The sequence below is a fragment of the Glycine soja genome, chromosome 2, assembly GCF_004193775.1.
Source record: "Glycine soja cultivar W05 chromosome 2, ASM419377v2, whole genome shotgun sequence".
NCBI classification, from domain to species: Eukaryota; Viridiplantae; Streptophyta; class Magnoliopsida; order Fabales; family Fabaceae; genus Glycine; species Glycine soja.
Genome location: NC_041003.1, coordinates 14,045,716 through 14,063,993, shown reverse-complemented (window position 1 = coordinate 14,063,993; position 18,278 = coordinate 14,045,716). Strand labels below are relative to the sequence as shown.

The 18,278-nt window shown below is 34.4% G+C and overlaps 1 protein-coding gene across 1 annotated transcript; it reads left to right on the top strand.

The window, feature by feature from the left end:
* Window positions 1–1,753: 1,753 nt before the first annotated feature.
* On the top strand, window positions 1,754–17,105 carry LOC114388913 (kinesin-like protein KIN-12D). Its single transcript, XM_028349460.1, has 38 exons — window positions 1,754–1,966; window positions 2,076–2,703; window positions 2,816–2,971; window positions 3,059–3,142; window positions 3,730–3,849; window positions 3,939–4,052; window positions 4,132–4,224; window positions 4,360–4,520; window positions 4,630–4,704; window positions 4,798–4,885; window positions 4,964–5,022; window positions 5,117–5,180; window positions 5,272–5,337; window positions 5,415–5,609; window positions 6,102–6,206; window positions 6,293–6,528; window positions 6,608–6,677; window positions 6,767–6,829; window positions 7,109–7,153; window positions 7,237–7,316; window positions 7,425–7,473; window positions 7,737–9,413; window positions 9,527–9,970; window positions 10,289–12,442; window positions 12,978–13,085; window positions 13,171–13,292; window positions 13,426–13,513; window positions 13,606–13,680; window positions 13,830–14,087; window positions 14,174–14,272; window positions 14,551–14,625; window positions 14,709–14,761; window positions 14,896–15,007; window positions 15,108–15,218; window positions 15,544–15,714; window positions 15,806–15,871; window positions 15,983–16,102; window positions 16,808–17,105. Exons 2-38 carry the CDS (start codon window positions 2,077–2,079, stop codon window positions 16,943–16,945), a joined length of 8,421 nt encoding a protein of 2,806 aa, XP_028205261.1. The 5' UTR covers window positions 1,754–1,966; window position 2,076; the 3' UTR covers window positions 16,946–17,105.
* The last annotated feature ends 1,173 nt before the right edge of the window (window positions 17,106–18,278 follow it).

Sequence of the window (18,278 nt, the reverse complement as noted above, 5' to 3'; positions counted from 1 at the left end):
GAACTTTGGGGATTTGAATTGAGCACTTCGAATAAGCATTGCGGAGTGTGGCCGAAGGAATTGCAGTGGAGGAGCTTGTTGATGAGAAGGACGACGAGAAAGGCTCGGGATTCTTGTGTTGTTTGATTTGATAGACAGATGTGTCTTTGATTTTTTTTTTTAGTTTAATTATCATCTAATGTTGGTGTAAAATAATTTTATATTTCATTCAATCACAAATCATATATATAATTTTTAAAATAATTATTATAAAAGTTAATAATCTTATCACGATAGATTATGGTTGAATGACGATGTAAATTTTTTTATAATTATTAATATATAGTTCTTTTTCTTTTTATTTTACCAAATATCTGTTGTTTGATTTTTATGATTGTCCACATAAAAAAGAGTATTCAACTATAAACTAATTAGAGAGTGACACATAAAAAAAGAGATTCACATGTTAGTATGAATTTACTCAAGTTTAGTTTCAAGCTAAAATGTAACATATTTTAATTTTGTAAGAATGAAAAATTACTAAAAATTAAACACAAATGAATTTTGAACATTTTCATATTTATAAAAATAAGATATATATTTTAGTCGAACATTCTAATTCTTGAAAATGCGTGATATTGTCAAATTAGTTAGTCTCTAAAATTAAGGAATTTATAAATAAATCTTTGAACAAGTAATTTATCAATCATATTAGTCCAATGTTAAAAAAAATGTGACTAAAGGAATGAGTTAGATTGAGATTTTAAAAGTTTTTTATATAAAAAGTCATGTGGTATTTAAATCATAATTTTTAAATGATATTTTCCACTCTCACCATATCCTTTTATTCCATTTAAATATGGCATTGGATGGATTTATCATGAAGTAATTGTAATAATTAAAAAAATCAGTATTATCCTTTAAATCTTATAATATAAATATATTAAAATTAAACTATTATAAAAATCTTGTAAAGAAATATGATTCTTACATAATTTTTGGAATTCATAAAACTTTTTTATACTAAAATAGTCTTTTAAAATCCTAATTCATTACCCCATTAGTATTAGTATTAAATATATGTTTATAAACCAAAAATACTTGTAAGTAATTGAACTTAAAGACTAAAATAAATCAACTAGAAATGTAAAAAAAAAACTTGTTTAATTTTTTCTTATCTTCAAAACCTAGCATGTTACACTTTTTAAGATCATAATACTGATTTACTCTATTATAGTTCATTCAACCTATGTGGCCCATGTCCATGCAATAAAATGTAGAAAACAGTAATAATAATGGACCCAACATTGAATGACCAAATGTCATTCGATAATCGATAGTAATGGACCCAACGTACCTAATAATAGACTTACCAATTGATAATCTTAATGTGTATTAGATCAAAATAAATTCTTATAAATTTATTATATAAATTTATATATATATTAAATATATGTTAAAAATTTTAATATTTTATATAAAAATACTAATTTTTTTTAACATAATTAACTTACTAATTTAATTGATTAAAACATTATACTAATAATAAAAAGTCATGCGTTGGATACACCTGCTTTACAAACCAGGAGAGCATTTAGCCGTTGAAATTTTGAATCGTTGTTGTAATTAACGACCCACGTGGAATGACCAAAACACCCCGGCATTTCAAATCTCGAAACCGCGATTACGTCAACTTTTATATATTTTTGAATTCTAGATCAAATCTCAGCCGTTCACTTAAAACACCCTTTTCGTTACATCCATTTTTTTCAAATCAAAAACTCCTCACAAGCAACAACAAGAGAGCGAGAGTGAGAGAGTGAGTGTGTGAGTGAATGAATAACTTTGGATCTCTGTTGAAATTGAACGTTCCAGTTCAATCTCAAATCCCTAACTCAGATTGAAGCAACGCAACAAAAACCAAAGTAAAATTCACCACTCTTCAAATTCGTCGGTTCGGAATCTTGTTCTGCAACGACTCCTTCAGGTACCTGAAACTGAAACTCAAAACTTCCGTGCGATTCGAAACTCATTTTAATTAATTAATTTTGCGCCATTTGTGATTTTTTCATTTTCATTTTCCATGTATGCTGTAGAATGCTGAGGGATTTCAAGCTCCCGCGCCGAAACCCTAGCAAGCACGAAGAACCTGAGAATGTAGATCCTTATGATTCATCCACCACAGTTCAGAGGCACGCGGAAAGTTCTAGACCTCCGTTGAACACAATTCAAGGGCCCGATGCGCATTGTGAAAGCAAGATTGAGAAGACTCCTTCGAAGAGAGGAAGAGGAGGAGCTGAGCTTCGCACGCCGGATAAGCACGGCGGAGGGAGCATGATTGTGAAGCACCGGTTTGGTTGGAATCACAAGCACGACGGAGGAGTTTCGTCGTTCGGTGATGATAGGAGAGCATCTGGTGTTGGGAATGTGACTCCTCGCGTGCCTCGCACTGTGGGGAGAGCTTCTTCGAGTGTTACTGCCTATTCTGAGAGCAACTCCACGCAGAGCACTCCGACTAAGAGTGTGACAAAGCCACCTCCTGGCTCGAGCGTTCGGAGCAAGGCGGATGGAGGAGGCTTCAGTGCTCGCTTGGGGAACTATGCTGCATTATATAAAGGGGTTCCCAGTTCGGCTTGCTCCACGCCCACGGTTGTTAACACGGTCGAAGTGCCTCACTTTGATCTCAAGGAAGATTCTTCGTTTTGGATTAACCACAATGTACAGGTGAGTGATCCAGATTGTGTCTCCAATTGAGCTGATTTGATTTGGATGAGAATGTTTGTTGAATTTCTGGTGCTTATTGTGATTTGTGGTATGAATTTTTTGTTATGCATAGGTTATTATTCGTGTTCGTCCTCTCAATAGCATGGAGCGGTGTACACAAGGGTATAACAGATGCCTGAAGCAAGAAGGCTCTCAGAGCATTACTTGGATTGGGCAACCGGAGAACCGGTTCAACTTTGACCATGTTGCATGTGAAACCATAGACCAGGTGTGGTTACATTGAAAATATTTTTTTGAGGTGCTAAATTCATGGGATGGAGTTGTTGATTTCTGTCTCTGGTTTATGGTTTTGTAGGAAATGATTTTCAGATTGGCTGGTCTTCCAATGGTAGAGAACTGCCTTTCAGGGTATAATAGCTGCATGTTTGCATACGGACAGGTAATATCCTGAACTTAGCCGCCTTTTGAGATTATGTCTATCTTTTCTGTTGATTGGTCCTTATCCTTATAAACAAAGAAAGATTTAGGCATTTGTTAGCATGTAGAGAAACAACAGAATTTATGCACAGGTTCCAATGTAATGCTTATTGGATTGGATATTGTTTTGATTTGAAATTAAAAAAAGGAATTTGTGATGTCATTTGTAATCTACATCAGTGTTTGCTGGACTGGCTCTTTAGTTTTCTCATTACCAAAAGTGATGCTGCATTAACTCTAATAAGTTATCATGCCTCATAAATTAGGAGTGTTTGCCACTGCCATATCGATTTATGTCAGTAGGATCACGTGCAGTTCTATGAATTAGGGATCATAAAAGCCTATCACAGCTTAGATGTTTTTTCAGGTTTTTTTATGCAGAATTTTAGCTCTTTGTGCAATATATGGATCATTTATCTAAGTTGTTAGGTGTAAAATCAATGCCAGCTGTTGAGAGATTGTATGCTCTGGTGTTGTATAACATAATTAGAAATGGACAGTGACATTTTTTTAACTGTAAGATGATGAATGAGTCTGTTAATTTTGCAGACTGGAAGCGGGAAAACATATACAATGCTTGGTGACATTGAAGATTTAGATGTGATGCCTAGTCCTCATCGTGGAATGACACCGCGTATATTTGAGTTTTTGTTTGCCCGGATCCAAGCTGTAAATTCATCAATTGTGGCTAATTTACTTTTTTTTTTTATAAGAAGCTGGTTTTCATAATCAGTATTGATCATTAATCCAAATTCCAGGAAGAGGAAAGCCGAAGAGATGAGAGCTTAAAATACAACTGCAAGTGTTCCTTCTTGGAGATTTACAATGAACAAATTACAGATCTACTTGATCCCTCCTCTACTAATTTGCTAGTAAGTGTAGTTCAATCATCAGATGTCTGTCAAAGCATTTGTAATTATTTCTCAATGCTCCTATAATTTTTTTATTTAGCTGCGTGAGGATGTCAAGAAGGGTGTTTACGTTGAAAATTTATCTGAGTTCGAGGTTCAAAGTGTGAGTGACATTATAAGGCTTCTAATTCAGGTACTAGTCTATGGGTCCATCCTTTTCATTTTTGAGGAATACCCAAACAACTCCCTCTGTATGTTATTTAAACGAACACATATATTTGCCCTGAAATGCACTTTCTTCCATTAAGTTGTAGTTTCTGACATGTAGGGTTCTGCTAATAGAAAAGTTGCAGCAACAAATATGAATAGAGAGAGCAGTAGGTCCCATAGTGTTTTTACATGTGTAATTGAGAGCACATGGGAAAAGGATTCTACAACTAATTATCGTTTTGCAAGGTTAAACCTGGTTGATCTGGCTGGCTCAGAAAGGTATGTCATCAGCTTCTAGAGTTGATTGAACTAAGTGTAGCTGGGAAATTGAGATATGTATATGCATGTATTAACCAAGTTATCATTATCATTATCATATATCTAACAGACAGAAGACTTCTGGTGCTGAGGGGGAGCGTTTAAAAGAAGCAGCTAACATCAATAAATCATTATCTACCTTGGGGTATTTACATTTTAGCTTAATACATTAAGATTTTGAATTGTCTTATTTCTGCTTTCTCATTGAGTAACTAGTATTCTCTAATCATTCTTGCAGTCATGTTATTATGATACTAGTGGATGTGGCAAATGGGAAGCAGAGGCATATCCCTTACAGAGACTCTAGACTAACTTTTCTTCTTCAGGTTGATTTATATGCTGGTTTAGTTTGACTCTTTAGTCTCAGGGTTCTTTTGTTCATCACTATTTGGCATAAAATGCAGGACTCTCTTGGCGGAAACTCGAAAACAATGATCATTGCCAATGTCAGCCCTTCTATCTGGTTTGTTTATTTATCTGGAACTATATTTCCTTTATCAAAACTTTTCAGGTTACCATAGAAGCTTGATGGAGCTTTACCCGTTTCACTTTTGCAGCTGCGCTGCTGAAACATTGAATACACTTAAATTTGCTCAGAGAGCAAAACTTATTCAAAATAATGTGAGTGTCATTCTATGATCAGTCTGAATTTCTTTCAAAGGAATGAATCTCATCAACCTATCACTATACATTCCATATATTGTTCTTGTAGGCTGTGGTGAACGAAGATTCTACTGGGGATGTAATTGCTTTACAACATCAAATTCGACTTTTGAAGGTGGTATCAGTTATTTCTTGTAGTATAAGTTTTATGTGAGTTGCTAATTTAACTAAAATGATAAATTTTTGGGCCAGGAAGAGCTTTCTATCCTCAAACGACGTCAGAATGTCTCTAGGTCTTTGTCATTTTCTTTGTCATCGATCAGAGATATAAAACAATCACTAGAACTAGAAGACTGTTGCCTAGAAAATGCAACTGACATGGTTGACCAACATGAAGATAACATGCCGGATTATGAATCCAAGGGCATCAGAATGTCCCACAAACAGGTATACATGGGTAGGCTTGGCTATGTTAATGAAGGCCAGTGTAATGACAATTTATGTATGAAGGATGAACCAATGTTTCTATTGTTTTCATGCCTTGTTGCTTCAAGATATATTGAATTAAGGACTTCTCCTTTGTAATTATTCATTTGTTTTATAAGAGATCACTGTCCTAAGTAAAATAAGAAGTTGTGATTATGCTTTTAGTTTCTATGGGAGGGTAAGCCTTAGTGGAATGGTAATGCAATGCCTTTTGATTTGTTCCAAGTTTTAGCTGTGGAAGAAAACCTCTCTTATAGCGATGCAATGTAAATTTGGCCCTCCCCATATCCCATGATGGTGAATTCTTGTGCACTGGTCTGCTTGTGGCTAAACTAACATAATCTACCACTAGTCTCCTAAAAGTAACTTATATAATTGTTAGCATCTCCATGAAGTGACCATATAGTTTTTTTCCTTCAAATATTTATATATTCAAAATCATTTGTGTCTCAGTTGCATTCATTGGAGACAACTCTTGCGGGTGCTTTGAGAAGGGAACAAATGGCAGAAATTTCTATTAAGCAACTAGAAGCTGAAATTGAACAATTAAATCGTTTGGTATTTCTCTTATGAGCTCTTCTTGCTATTGGAGTTTTATATTTCAACTCTCTTCACTCTTTATCCATAAATTTGCTGTCACTCAGGTTCGTCAAAGAGAGGAGGACACTAGGAGTTGCAAAATGATGCTTAGGTTTCGCGAAGACAAAATTCATAGATTGGAGTCCCAACTTGCTGGTTCGATTCCTACGGACACATTTTTGCAGGAAGAGAATAAAGCACTTTCTGATGAGATTCAAATACTTCAGAGCAGACTTGACCGAAATCCTGAAGTCACTCGGTTTGCTGTAGAGAATATCAGGCTTCTAGACCAACTTAGAAGGTGATATATCGTTTGTTACCAAGACGGTGACTATGAAATATTATCTCTTTTTTGCAGTTCCTTACAATTACTTGCACAGATATCAAGAGTTTTATGAAGAAGGGGAGAGAGAGATTTTATTGACTGAAGTGTCTTCTTTGAGGGATCAGGTACTTGTGTTTCTAGAATTAATACAGAAATAATTTCCCTTTTAGATTCCTTGTTTTTTAAGATTCTATGATTTACCTTCGTTCTGTAGTTGCTTCAATATCATGGAAGAAACTCCATGCAGGGTAATTCAAATCATGATATTCAACCTCAGGTTAGTCTATAATTACTTGAAGCAGTTTATGATTTCCATTCCATTGAACATTTCATTCCCTTTTGCCTGTTAAAACAAAATGTATGCTGAAATTGTGTTTCAAAACCAGACTTACAGAGGGATATATTTGTACAAGTATGGTATGAAATTCAGTCATTGTTAGAATAGTAATCTTTAATCAACTGCTTAAATAGCCCCTTAATTGAAGCAGTAATCAACTTTCATGCTTACGTTCAAATCCAATATATTTCTAACAGTTTCCATTTACTACTGGTGCAGAAAGCTCAGTGCTGCAATAAAGAAAATAACCTTGTTGATCTAGAGGTTTTATTCCTTCATAATAATTTAACCTTTTTTTTCCCCTCTCAAAATAGTGATGTGTGACTGCTTCTGTTCATGGATTGCAGCTAAGAAACACCCTCGATGAGTTACAGGAATGCAGGCGCAATTTAAATTATTGCTTAGAGGAGAATGCAAAACTCAATAGGTATTATTTTTGTACTCCTTTTGAAGTCCATTTGGTTGTATGCAAGCAGATTGGAGCTCCAAATTTTGGCTGTAAAAATTCTAATGTTTTTATTGCATATTTATACAGGGAAGTAGACTCTCTTCACTCAATGTTAAGCAGCACAAATAGTACAAAGGTAGTCTTGTTATTCTGGTTTAACATCTGTACATTTTGTCCTTTACTATATTGTACAAATAAATAGGAGGAGGAGCATGTGAATGGTGTTTGTGTGGAAAGGCTTATGATGAACTCAATCATGTGAATTCTTTTGGAGTTGGACCTTATTTCATACACATTATGGTCTTTATCTTCAAATTTATTGTTTCTTTACCCCTTATTATGTATGATAGTTCTGTGTCATGTGAAATAATATTTATTTTTTTCCGTTAATGTTTTCAGGTTTCTACCAAAGGACCATTTATTGAAGCTCAGGCAGTTCCAAGGATGGGGGTCAAGCATGAAACTCATCTGTCACAACACACAGATGATATTTTAAATCTGCAGTTGGAATTAGATATAATAAATGTCATTCTGAAGGAAGAGAGGTCTTTCCGTGGCATATTGGAAGAGCAAAAAACATGCTTAAATAAGGATTTTATGATGGCAAAAGACAAGCTTGAGCAAACAAGCAAACAATTAGAAGATGCAAAGGACGAGCTTGGAGAGGCAAAATCTGTCATTGAAGCCTTAGAATTGCAGCAAATATTATCTATCAAAGAGATAGAAGAGATGAGGAACAAGAACAGCCATTTTATGGAGCTTATGGGGAAACAAGAGCATGAAATCATGACCTTGAAGAACCAACTTGCATCTAAAGAGTTCAGAGATAATTTGCTTTCAAATAATCCAGAGTTTGAAAACAAGTCCCCCTTACAGGTAAAACTCAGAAGGATGCATGATTCTCTTGAAAAAGCGAAGCAACTGAACATGTCGTACCAAAGTGATCATGCATTCCAGATATCCAATGAGGAAGAGAGGGATGAAATCCGTCGGCAGGCCGAGGCTGAAACTGTTGAGGTAATTGTCTGTATGCAAGAAGAACTTGCCCAGCTCCAGCATCAAGTAAATGATAGTCATTTGAAGGAAACAGAAATGGAAGAGAGTATGCTGCATCTGGAAACTGAATTGAAGGAGTTGCAGAAAAAAATGCTTACTACTATTGATGATAATAGAAGTTTAAAGGAGGAGCTTGGCCAAAAAGATATAGAACTCACATCACTGGCAGAAGAATGGGAACTGTTAACCTCTGAGATTGAAGAGGTTCTTCTTGATGGATGTGAGGCAATAGTTGATGCCTCTGAAGAACTTGGGAATATAAGGAATTCATTTCCACAGAAAAGGATCTGGATTTCTGAACAAGTTGGCATGATAGTTAGAAAAATTTCTGAGAATGAATTATTAATTGATGAACTTAGAAGATGTTTGGAAGATGCAAGCAATAAAAGAAGTGATATGGAGTGTATGCTGAAGTCCTTAAGAAGTGCAGCGTTAGTCATTACTGAATCCCACCAGAAGGAGTGTGCTGAAAATGAAAAAGAAATTCTCCTATTGACCTCACAATTGAGTGAAAAAACATCTACTGTGGCACAACTGAAGGAGCATTTGGTAATGGCAGAAGATCATATCAGAAAAGCATCAAATTGTTCAACAGTGGCTTTTGTAGTTGTGAATAGATTGTCAGAAGTGAATCTTGGTTACCTGGATGATCTAAAGCATAAGGATATTCTGCTTAGTGAATTAGCAGAAACTAATAATAGGAAGGATGTCCTTCTCAGTGACCAATCCACTTCATTTGTTCAAGCAGAGAGACAGATAACAGAGTTGCAGGAAAGATGTAATGATTTATGGCAGAAGCTGTCTGAGGAGCAAGAGCATTCTCGTGCTTTGGAACAAAAGCTTGAAGATATTGAAAAGAATGCCATTTCAAAGACAAGGGAGCAGCTAGTGACATTACAAGATGGTGTCTCTTCAATCAGATCATGCATGGCCTCTTTTGCAGACCATCCAGGAAGTCTTGATAATAGAAATTCATTGGATGCATGCACATCAGACTATGATGATATTGGTGAACAAAGGGTAAGCTAATGCTGCTTTCTGATAGATTACTTTAGGTAATGTCACATTTATTTGATTTATGCCAGTGGTCTGTGAATTGTTTTTATTCAGTATTTGCTATTTTGACATTGTAGCATACAAGTTCGGAAACACATCAAAACAGTGATTCAGATCCGCTTTCTGTTGAAGAACATATAGTTGACCTGACTGACTTACAGTTGGTCAAAAGTGGATATGATACGAAAGACCTGAAATCAAGAAAAGTTGGCAAGAATGTGCTTGAAAGAGATGCTACTATTAGGCTTTTGAGAAAAGAAATCGAATGTGCTCTTGAAAGCTTAAAAGAAGTGCAATATGAGATGGCCAGATTACATGAAGAAAAAAAAGAGATGTCAGTGTCTGAAAAGAAGAGTCGGCAAAGCATAGAGTGCCTCACAAATCAGATACTTTTCCTGCAAGAAGCTATGTATCACTTTGAGGAGAAATCTAAAGTCAAGATTGATGTACTCAGTCACAAACTTAGAGGCCTGGAGAAACCTCTGAAAGAAGCCAGCTCCCATTGGTACCAAAGGAAAGAGGTACATCGTTGAACCTCTGTTTTCATTTTTCCTCTATTCCATTCTCTAAAATAAGAAATTTGTGTTTGCTTTATGTCATTCTTAGTGTTGATTGTGCATTTACTTGTTTTTTTATGTTGTCATTAACTTTCCCCATTCCCCATTGATGCTGATAGACACTTGTTGACTGAATAGTGTTAAGACAATGCTTCTAGGAATATGGCTAGAATACTTTTGGGGGTTGAATTAGGCACGGTTCATTTATAACAATAGTGTTAAGACATGCTGATAGACACTTGCTGACTGAATAATGCTAAGGCAATGCTTTTTTCTTTGCAGTCACTTGAACTTGAAGTTGGAGAGGCAAAGATCATTCAAGCTCAGAAAGCCCAAGAGGCATCTTGTATTCTTGCTAAATTTGAAGAAGCACAAGATACAATGAGAGAAGCAGATATTATGATCAATGGATTGGTGATAGCTAATGAGTCAATGAAGATAGATATAGAAAGACTGAAAGACAGAGAAATGACTTTACTCAATGAGAAGGGTACATTAGTCAGCAATATTGAAAGCTTACAAACTGTTGTTGATTTGAAGCATCAGGAGATAGAGAACCTTGTTGAATCAAGTCTAGTAGAAACAAGGGATCTAATTGTTACGTTGGATGATGTCATTAAAGACGTCCAATTGACGATGGCAGAAAATTTCAAGTCTTTAGCTTGTGATTTAGAGTGCTTGAAGTCTCAATGTTTATATTCCACTAAATTGATACAGCCATGGCTTGAGAAGATATGGTCTGAGATAGTTTTTAAAGATTGTGCTATGTCTGTGCTACATCTCTGTCACATGGGTATTTTACTGGAAACAGTAACAGGGATGCATGCAGAAAATGGTTTGCTTTCACACGGCTTGTGTGAATCGAACTCTGTCATAAGTGATTTGAAGGAACATAATTATAGGACAAAGCAAGAGCTTGATATGTGCAGAATCTTGAAAGGGAAACTGCTGGCTGACATCAAGAACAGTTTTGATCGTATTAATAAGAAAGAAGTTGAAGCTGGAGAAATCACCATCAAGCTAAATAATTTTGCTAAAAACATATCAGACCTACAACTTCAGGAGGAGATGATGCTGCAAAGGTCGAATGAAATGGGATCCCAACTTGCTAAACTGATGAGGGAATTGGATGTGAGTAATACAGATATTGTGACATCCCTTTTAGATCAAGAGAAACTACTGAAACAGAAAGTAGTGGCCATTGAATGTGAGGCCGAATTTTTTATGGCAGATTGGTATGCCAAAGACTTTGAATCACTTATCCATGCATCTGAATTGAAAAATATGTCATGTAATATAGCTAATATGGAGGAGCATTTTGTCAAGTACTCCATATTAATTGAGCAACTGAAGAAAGAAACAATCTTTTCCCAAGTAGAAACTGAGTTTGCAAAACAAATTTTGATGGATAAGGAAGTTGAAGTTTCCCTATTAGAAAGAGAAGTTCAGCAGGGAAAAGTGGAAAGGAAGGACCTAGTTACAGAATTAAACCGGAATGTCTTAAGGATTACAGAGATGGGTGAAGTAAACAAGGTCCTTGAACAAAATATTGAGTTTCTAAAGGATGTTACTTGTTCTAATCATGCATTGAAGGGTGAACTTGTTGAAGCTAACAAGGCAAAGAAAAGACTGCTGGATAGGATTCTTGATCTAGAAGCTGATTATGATAAAGTAATTGGTGATGTCATTGGGAAGGATGTGGCTTCTGAATTTTCTTTCCAACAGGTTTATTTTCTCGAACATCAAAACACAGAGTTAAAGAAAGTAAACTATATGTTGGAAAATTCATCTTGCAGACTAAAGAATGAGCTGAACCTAAAGGATTCGGACTTAACCAGAATGCAGAACTTACTGGAGGTTGAGTTATCCAGAAAGGATGATGTAGTAAAAGGACTGTTGTATGATCTGAGCTTACTACAGGAATCTGCATCAAACAATAAAGACCAAAAAGATGAAGTTGAAAAAATTGTGGCTACAATGGAGGCATTAGAAGTGGAGCTAGCTGTTAAATCAGGTGAACTTGCTGATGTTGTTGCAAACTGTCAATTGCTTGAAGCTCAGTTGCAGGACAAATCAGACATAATTAGAGCTCTTGAGTTGGATCTCTCAAAAGAACGTGAGGCTCTAGCGTTGCAAGTCAGTGAAAATCAAGAACTTAGAACTCATATTGAAGGCGCCTTGACAGCGAGAAAACTGGCTGACAATGAGCTAACAGAAAGAATGAAGATAACAGAGAGCTTAGAAGATGAAATCCTGGAAATGAACAGTGTTTTTAGCCAAATGAATGATTCATTTAAAAATCTGAGTAGTGATCTGGATGATGTCACTAATGAGAGGGATCAGCTTCAGGGTCAAGTAATTTGCCTCAAAAACAGGCTTGAAAAAGCTGAAGCACAAGCTGAAGCTAATGAAGCAATTGTTCAAGAAGCTCAGAAGGTAATGCTTTTATCTATTAAAAATGTATCATGTTTTCCTTCCATGACATTATTATTGAATAATCCATGACTCAACATGAAGAACTTTGTTATCTAGTATCTTCAACATAAGACACAAGGAGTTGTATCTTCAAGACTTCAACAGTTCTAACTTGTCAATATATATATATATATATATATATATATATATATATATATTTTATTTTAATGTCAAGTAACATAGAAAGCCATATCAATTTGGGATTTGAACTTTGTACAGTTTTTGTAGAGATACAAAATTTTGCACATTTCTCAACTCTGGCATCTATACAATTTAGTTAAACTGTGGGAATCAGAATTCTATAGAGAGATTCATGTGCCAAGGGAAGCAAAATATATAGTACAATTTTGATTTTGATAACCTATCATTAAAAGTTTGATCTTTGAAAAAGAATTTCATTTATTTTCATTCAAGAAGCCAAAGGAAAAGAATGGTGAACTAGCTGGATGATTGTTTTCTTCCTTGTTCCTGTCTGATATCTATTACATAATTACAGGTGGCAGAATCGAGAAAAATTTATGCTGAAGACAGGGAAGAAGAGGTGAAACTTCTAGCGAGATCAGTTGAAGAGCTGGAAAGTACTGTAAATGTACTAGAAAACCAAGTGAGTTGTCTTTTTTTATGGTGATATTTGACAAGACGCTTGTCTATCTTCATAGGTATAACACTTCCTTAATTATTTTGTTCAGGTTGACATCCTTAAAGGAGAAGCAGAACGACAGAGGCTACAACGAGAAGATCTAGAGTTGGAGCTACATGCATTAAAAGATCAGATGCAAAATGTCAGAAATGTCGATGGTGACATGAGAAGGTTTTGGACATTTATTCCCAACTATATGCCTTTTTTTGTGTATATATGGCTTCTTTATCGTAGGCATATGCAGATCTACCATGCTAATCTATAAATATAAAATATTTTTCTGTTTCTATTTCAATTCCTGTAGATTTTTGGATGAAAAAGAGAAAAGCCTCAATGAAGCCCTAAATCACATACAGGTTCTTAAGAGGGAGTTAGCAGGAAAGGATGCAGAGGTAGGATTTTTAAAACATTACTAATCATGTCTCTTGGATTGGAGTTTCTCGTAACAGATAAAGATTCATCTTTTTTGTTGGCTGTCTGACAGATTCGACAAATAAAAGCTCATATTTCAGAGCTAAATTTGCATGCTGAAGCACAGGCCATGGAGTACAAGCAGAAAGTTAGTAACTGTGTGGAATAAAATAAAATGATCTTGGTTGCTATTAGTTATAATTTATATATAGTTCAGCAGTACCAACTATGCTCGTAGTTTCTTTACAGGCTATTTATAGTTCTATTATTATTAAGTATCTCGTTATTTTAAATCAGTTCAAAGCATTGGAAGCCATGGCTGAGCAAGTCAAACCGGAGGGCCTTTCTAGTCATTCCACCAGTGCTAATTCCCACAATGCATTGTCAAACAAGTCTGAGAAGAATGCCACCAAGTCTCGAGGTTCTAGTTCTCCTTTCAAATGCATTGGGTTGGGCTTGGCACAACAGGTAAAATATGAGAAGGTTGAAGAGCTGTCTGCTGCAAGACTGCGCATTGAAGAACTAGAAGCCCAGGCAGCATGTCGACAGAGAGAGGTTGATTTTCTCTTAAATTGAATATTCTACAGTGGTTGGTTTTGCTTTTATGGGCCTCAATTTGTTCCTTCCTTTTTGTTGTCCAGATATTTGCACTGAATGCCAAATTAGCATCTGCTGAGAGCATGACACATGATGTAATTCGAGACTTACTTGGAGTGAAGTTGGATATGACCTCTTATGCGGTAAACTAGTCTACTTTTAGCGATTTCTTTCGCAATGTCTTTTTGTTTTCATATTTCATGTATGGTATACATGGACAAAAATTAAACTTTCATGTTATCATTATTCTGAAAGGAAATTATGCACTTGAAATTATAATATGGTAGACACGGGAGAATCATTCCCATAAACAAAGGAAGAGATAAAAATGGAAGTAAAAAAATTTTTTTTTTAACAAAAGAGTATTTAGAGTTCTAGTCGCACACTGATGCTCATCTTTAATTAAATTTCCTTAATGCAGTCACTAATTGATGATGAACAAGCGGAGAAGATTACAGAGAAAGTTAAATTTCTTACTCTGGAGTCTCAAGACAAGGTAATCTAAACTTTGGACTAGATAGCACTGTTATTATGCTGGAGCTTAAGTTAAGCTGAATTGCTTGTTCATTTCTGGAACAGGAGGTTATTAAGCTAAAGAAGCAGCTGAATGAATTCATTGAAGAGAGACAAGGGTAATTAAATTTCAGATTTATTTTGAGAGGTGGGGTGGGGTTTGAGAATCAAATGTCAGATGCTAAACAGGGAGGTTATTAGCTTTTTTTTCCTATACACACAATTCTTATGATTCTGAATCCAAATCTGTTAGATGGCTACAAGAAATGGATAGGAAACAATCAGAGTTGGTAGCTGTCCAAATTGCATTGGAAAACCTTCGGCAGCGAGATCAGTTACTAAAAACAGAAAATGAAATGCTGAAGGTAGATGATTAAACTTCTGTTCTCTCACTCTTTTTTGTTAGGTTCTTTTATTTTTCTTCCATTTCTAATTTGCGGGCCTTGCTGTCCTCATTTTGTGCAGATTGAAAATGCAAGTAAGAAGAATAAAGTAGTGGAACTGGAGGAAGAAATTAAAAAGTTGTCTGGTCAGCAAAACCTTCAGCAGCGTATTCATCACCATGCTAAAATTAAGGTAATATGTCAGCATTTTACTTTACTCAAGGTTCAAGCAGATGTTTTTGCTTCCTAGTTCCTAAATTATTTTCGCAGCACCAGATCTCAAACTATTGTCAACATATTGAATCCAAATACATCAGCAAAAAAAAATATTGAATCCAAATAATAATAATAATTCCAAAATATCTTTTACTAATCTTCTTAGTAAACAATGATTAAATGTTTTTTCTATTTCTAAAATATTAAAAATATCAGTTAGAAGAAATTATTAGAGGATATAACAATGCTCACAATTGGCAAGGTATCTTCAATATATAACTGATCGTGGAATTATGCAACAGGAGGAAAATAACAAGTTAAAGATACAGAACGAAGAACTCAGTGCAAAGCTCCGGAAGTCAGACATCTTCCATTCGCGTGTCAAAGAAGACCTTGCACGTCTTCGTGCTTCTACTGGCGCAAAAAAAAGCATTAATTTGGATGAGGAACAACGTCTGATGATAAAGCTGAAGGTCAGTTACCAAAGAAGTAATGTGATGTGTTGTACTTTGAAGTAGCTAAATATGACGTAAATTTTACATACATGAGTGAATAATGCCACAGGAGATCGAGGAAGAGAAAGTACAACTAGCCCAGCAATTACTGAGATTGTCCACTAATGTTCTAAAGGTTAGGACAATGATTTATGGTTCTTAGCCTTCCAAGTTCCAACCTCTCCAATGCAATAAACGAAGTCTGAGTTTGGTTAAACAAACCGTCATTTATACGCTTTATTTTCAGGTGGCTGGAATAGCAAGACCAACATCAGATGTAAATCCTTCTATGGCTGAGGAAGCCCTACAGGACCTCAAGAATAGGATAACTACCCTGGAAATGGAACAAGAAGATTTGAAGTTTAAGGTAAGCACATAATACATAAAGGGCCTTTTTGGATAATCTTCTTCACAAGTATTTATAGGAGGAGAAATAAGAAAGAAAATAAAATAAGTTTCTGATAGGGCCTTAGAAGGTGATGTGGGCTTGGGTGATCAGAGAGTTAAGCCCAAGGAGTGGAAAGTTTATGAGAGGAAAAATAGAAGGCAGAAAGGGAGTGAGTGATGAGGTGGTAGAGAGACAGAAGGAAAATTGAGAGGTGAGTGGGAATGTTTGTTATAGGGTCGTTAGAGGAGAGAGAGGGTATCATCATTGTTGTGAGTGAACCATTTTGGTGAGGTCAGAGAATTATCTATTCTCTGAATACTGAGCACAGCTCTGGGTGTAGTGTAGTAGGTGTTACCCCCTACTGCATTGTTTCTTTTCTATTATCAATAATCACTCACTGCTATATTGCTCTATTCTTCTCTATTTGTTTTTCTCTGTTTTCCATTGTTATATTGTGTGTGGTGCCCGTGGGTTTGCATCAGTTTCTCCATAGGCATAAAATTACTTTATGCATAAATTAATCTGTAGAAACTCTTTCATTCTAGCTTTTCCAGAAGCTAATTTTTAACTTATGCATAAACTAATTTTTCATCTTCTTTTCATTTCTAAGTTCAAAGTAGAGTAATTTGTTTACGAAGCCTTCTACATCAAATGCTAAAGAACATTTTGCTCACTTTTACACAGAATAAAATTATTAAGGAAAAGATTCGATTATCCGAGCTCATGCCACAAGCTTCTCCTTTGAACCCGAGATCTGAGGAGAATCGTTTAACTCCACCAAGGGTTTCCCTGGCTCCATTCCTTTCCAGTTTTGATCGATAGTGAAGCGTGCTATTGTATTTTGTCGTGTTTAGCCATTCATGTTATATTCTTTAATTAAGCTGTAAATAACATGTATGTAGTCTACGTTGTAAATAATCTTTATGCACAATTTTCGGAAAGCTATTTAAAGAGAAATTATTTTGCGAGATATTCAGTATAATTGATGATGTACACTTCATTTATTTAATTTAAACTCTTAAAGTAACAATTAGATTAATTAAATTTAATGTAAATTAAAAGTTTAATAAGTTAAGCAAAATCTACTTTTTGATTAAGTATTGGATAATTATTCTCTTTAACAACTTTTTATAGAATATAAAATGTCAATTCAATTGTTGAATTTTATGATATTATTTTCATAATTATACAGAATTTTAAGCAAATTGAACCTTCACTTCATATATGTACACACAAGTTATTTACAAGTTTTTAATATGTTAAGATTACAAAACTTAAATTTAACACGAGTCAACCATGATGTTTGAATGAACAAGTAATTAATTAAAATAAATATTTTTTTTATTTACAAAAATGAGTATTTTGAACAATTTTTTTTCCATATAGCATATTATCTTGTTTAAGAAAAATGCTTTCAATACTTCTTCCATTTTTATATATAAGACTCAAGATTAAAATAATGTTTTTTCCAAAATAATGTTTTTTTTATAAAATCCAATCTATAATATTGCTTGCATTAATTATTCTTAGACTATTTTCTTCATTAAAATGAGAGAAAATATATTGAAAAATAATTAGAAAAGAGAAAAATATTATTCAAAATGATAGTTTTGAAAAAAATTATAAATTTAAGACATTTATTATTATTAGCTAAATTAATTATTTTTTTAATTTTGATAAATTAGGTAATTAGATCTTATATATAAGAAATATATAAGAACGAAAGGGAGAGTATTCTTTTTGTATCAAATAACATTATTATGGATGGACATAAAGATATAAAAAAATTAGAATAAAATAACGGATTGTTTTGAGTGAATAATAGATTATTTCAAAAAAAAATTTAAAAGTTGGTATCAGACATCTTCAACATCATTTCAAATCAATTAAAAAATATTTATTTTTTCTCTAGATTTACAGACTTGTTAACCAAGAAATCAATCTTTAAACATTATTAACTAGGAAAATCATTTATAAAAAATAAATGGAGCCCAAGTGTTACCTACTTCAAATATCCTCACAAAGAACATCTTTTATTCTAAACTCCAAGCAATTTGACCTTGTGAGATATTTTTTTTATCATCAAAACTGTTGTCTAATCCCTTTTTTTTTTTTATCAGCATGTTATCCAATCCTTATGCATTTTCAATCACAT